Raw genomic sequence first — 2,992 nt, 5'->3', positions numbered from 1 at the left:
GGGGGGGGGGGGAGTGCACAGGATTATGGTGATGGCACACGGGTGACTTGGTGATAGGAAACCCAAGAGGATTACAGTTGAGATGGGAAAAAAAAATGTACAAAATGATGTAAAAATAAACTGTTATAAATAAAATTTAAAAAAAGAAAAAATATATACAGTCTTCAAATTTAAAAAAAAAAAAAAAAAGTCCTGATAAAATAAGCCAGAAGGAAAAAGGAAAATACAGGATAGTTTCACTCATAGCAGGAGTATAAAGGACAGGGTGGAGGGCGGGTGTGTGTGTGTGTGTGGATAATAATAACAAACAACTAGATACCAGAGACATTTTTATGGGGGTGGAGTGGGTAAAGGGATCAAAAATGGGAGGGGAGAGTGCATGGGACTATGGTGATGGCACATGGGTGACTTGGTGATGGTAAGTCCACGGGGATTACAACTGAGATGGAAAAAGGCACAAAATGATGCAAAACTAAACTATTACAATAATTTTTTTTTAAAAGATTTATTTATTTGTGCATACAGAACTGGGGTACAGGCCAGAGGCTCAGGGGCGGTGAGAGGCTTCACCAGAGACAGAGTGGGGAACAGAACAGGCAGATGGACGAAGTACACTGCTGAGGGGAGCAGTGGGCGGGTCAGGAGAGGTCTGCCACGCCATGTGGTCACCTCCGGGGCAGGCGGGAATCGAACTCATGTGCAAGTGGTTTTAGATTCTCAGTGCTGTGCTTTAACCCGTTGCGCCACCAGGGAGGGCCAACTATTATGATAATTTAAAAAATAAAAACTCATTTCATTGCAACTTGAAAAAAAAAAGGGCTGATAGATAAAAATCGGTCCTTAAGCTATTCTCTAAATTCTAAGTGACATTAATGTCCTATAGGGGATAAATATGCTAATTTAATGATTTGTCTCAGGTTCCATTCGGTCTCACAAACCTGTATTTGGGATGGAGTAAAAATGCAAGGTTCATACTGCTAAACAAAAGTTAACCTCTCCTCTCTAAGAAAGTACAGCTTCCTACAAAAATACTGTTTATTAGACATAGAGCCAGGACACAATGCTAAGCACTTCACTGTTTAGTTGTTAATCTATGTAACACTTCTATGAAGGAGAATATCTGGTAATCCTCACATTACACATAAGAAAACTAAGATCAAAAGAAGTTAATTAACTAGCTCAAAGTCACAAAGCTAAGCTAACAAAAGAACTCACAGATCTAATGTTTACACTAGACTGCCAATTCAGCAGTTAATCATAAATCTCTGTAAGTATTGCTCCATGTGACTATTTTCAAATATTCATCCCCCTTTACCTTTACATTTGGATTCCTCTTTTCTTGATCTAAGGAGCTTCCAGTCAATGGTACAGATTCTCTAAATCATAGTTTCTCAGCACTGGCAGTGACAATTTGGGCTGGTTAGTTCTTTGTCACAAGGGTTGTCCTAGTATGACTGGAGGATGCTTAGAAGCATCCCTGGCCTCTTACCCCCAAAGTGTTGTGAGAACCAAAAATGCAGGTACTGCCTAATGCTGGGCAAAGCAGGTGGCAAATTCATTTCCACTTGACAGTCACTGCTCTAATGCTCTAAACCATCAATTCTAAGAACTGTTCTTGCCCTAGAACAAAATCTTTCTCAACCAAGGCTATAAAGCAATGTGTATGAAAGGTTTTCATCTCCCCTACCTTCTTGCTCTGTTGTTCTTTAGTCGATTGTTGGTTCAGAAGACTCTCTATTTCCAGGTCAACATCTGAGGCAGCATGTCTCCTTGATTTCTTAGTTGGCTCCTTAGCTGGTTCTGATGCTGAAGAGGCCAGACCAGAGGCCAGAGAACCAGCAAAAGAAGCTACTGTGGTCGAGTCCTGTTCTGCACGCCGCTTCTGCCCTGTGATAGTCCCTGCTACTTCCCCAGGGCCCTTTTTTTCTGCCACAGCACCCATCATAGCAGAGAGCTTGGAATGATCAGCGTAGGTCACAAGGGTGGGATGTGCATCATCTTGTAGGAGTCCTCGCTTTACCTCGATCAATTCCTGAGCTGCAAACTTCTGCAGCAAGCTCTCCACCCCATCTTGAGTGGCCGGGGCATCTGGCTAGGGAAGCAGGGGAGGGAAGGGCAGTGAGACATTCACCATGAACTGAAAAAAAGTAGATCCCAGCCCTACCTTATCTGGTCATTACCGTGGAGATGGCAAGACGAATGGACACAGCATCAGTGGGCAAAGTTAGGGCCAGATCAGAGAGGTGGTGTAGCAACTTCTTCTCTAATTCAGGGTCTGTGGCTAGTTCAGGAACTGCTGAAGCTGTGCTGGACTTAGGGCCACCAGAAGTGGGTGCAGCAGGCACTGGACTATCACTTCGGAAAGTTGGAGACAATGCAGCCTCTGGATTCCGTAGATCTAGCAGTGAAGTGAAAAAGGGCAAGTCAAATTCCCCAGCATTCACAGCTTATAGTTCTCTCACCTCTGACCAAATTTTGGTAGATGACCTTTTCTAAGTCATACTCAAGTATTTACTTTTTGCCAAAGATAAGCATCGTGGACTTTCTGGGAATTGTTTTACCTTTACTTTAAGAGGTAAGAGGTGTTTCCCCAATTTATTGTCCTTGCTGTGTTTCAAAGGAAAAAAAAAACAGTAGCATGGTAAATTTAAATATCCATGCCACCTCATTTCAATTACTCTAAATGACAACTGACAAATCAATCTGGCATTAGAAATCAAAAATATCTCCAACAATCTAAACTGTGATCAGATTATCTTTTTGAAGAATGGAATTTGAAATGTAATATTAAGGTTAGTTATCAGGTGTGCACAATGAGAGTGCTAGGGACTAGAATGATGCGATCTCTAACAATGAACACAAACATTTTACAAAACTTTGCTGAAGTCCTGGTCAATAAATTATATTTCCTGAATGTATTTTTTTTAAAGATTTATTTATTTATGCATACAGGAATTGGAGTGCTGGCCAGAGGTGTTGAGGGTGGGGGGGG

The 2,992-nt window shown here is 41.7% G+C and overlaps 1 protein-coding gene across 1 annotated transcript in view; it reads right to left on the bottom strand.

Moving 5' to 3' along the window:
• Nucleotides 1–2,992, bottom strand: part of METTL3 (methyltransferase like 3) — a 10,129-nt gene that overhangs the window by 3,946 nt on the left and 3,191 nt on the right. Inside the window, exons 2-3 of the mRNA XM_004694668.2 lie at nt 2,181–2,398; nt 1,688–2,092 (exon numbers count right to left, since the gene is read on the bottom strand). Coding sequence (XP_004694725.1) covers nt 1,688–2,092; nt 2,181–2,398 — 623 coding nt within the window. The remainder of the gene's footprint in view (nt 1–1,687; nt 2,093–2,180; nt 2,399–2,992) is intronic.

This window comes from Condylura cristata, unplaced genomic scaffold, assembly GCF_000260355.1.
Source record: "Condylura cristata isolate star-nosed mole 26May11 unplaced genomic scaffold, ConCri1.0 scaffold00045, whole genome shotgun sequence".
Lineage (NCBI taxonomy): Eukaryota > Metazoa > Chordata > Mammalia > Eulipotyphla > Talpidae > Condylura > Condylura cristata.
Note: the sequence above shows the minus strand (reverse complement) of the source record. Positions and strands in the feature narration are given on the sequence as shown.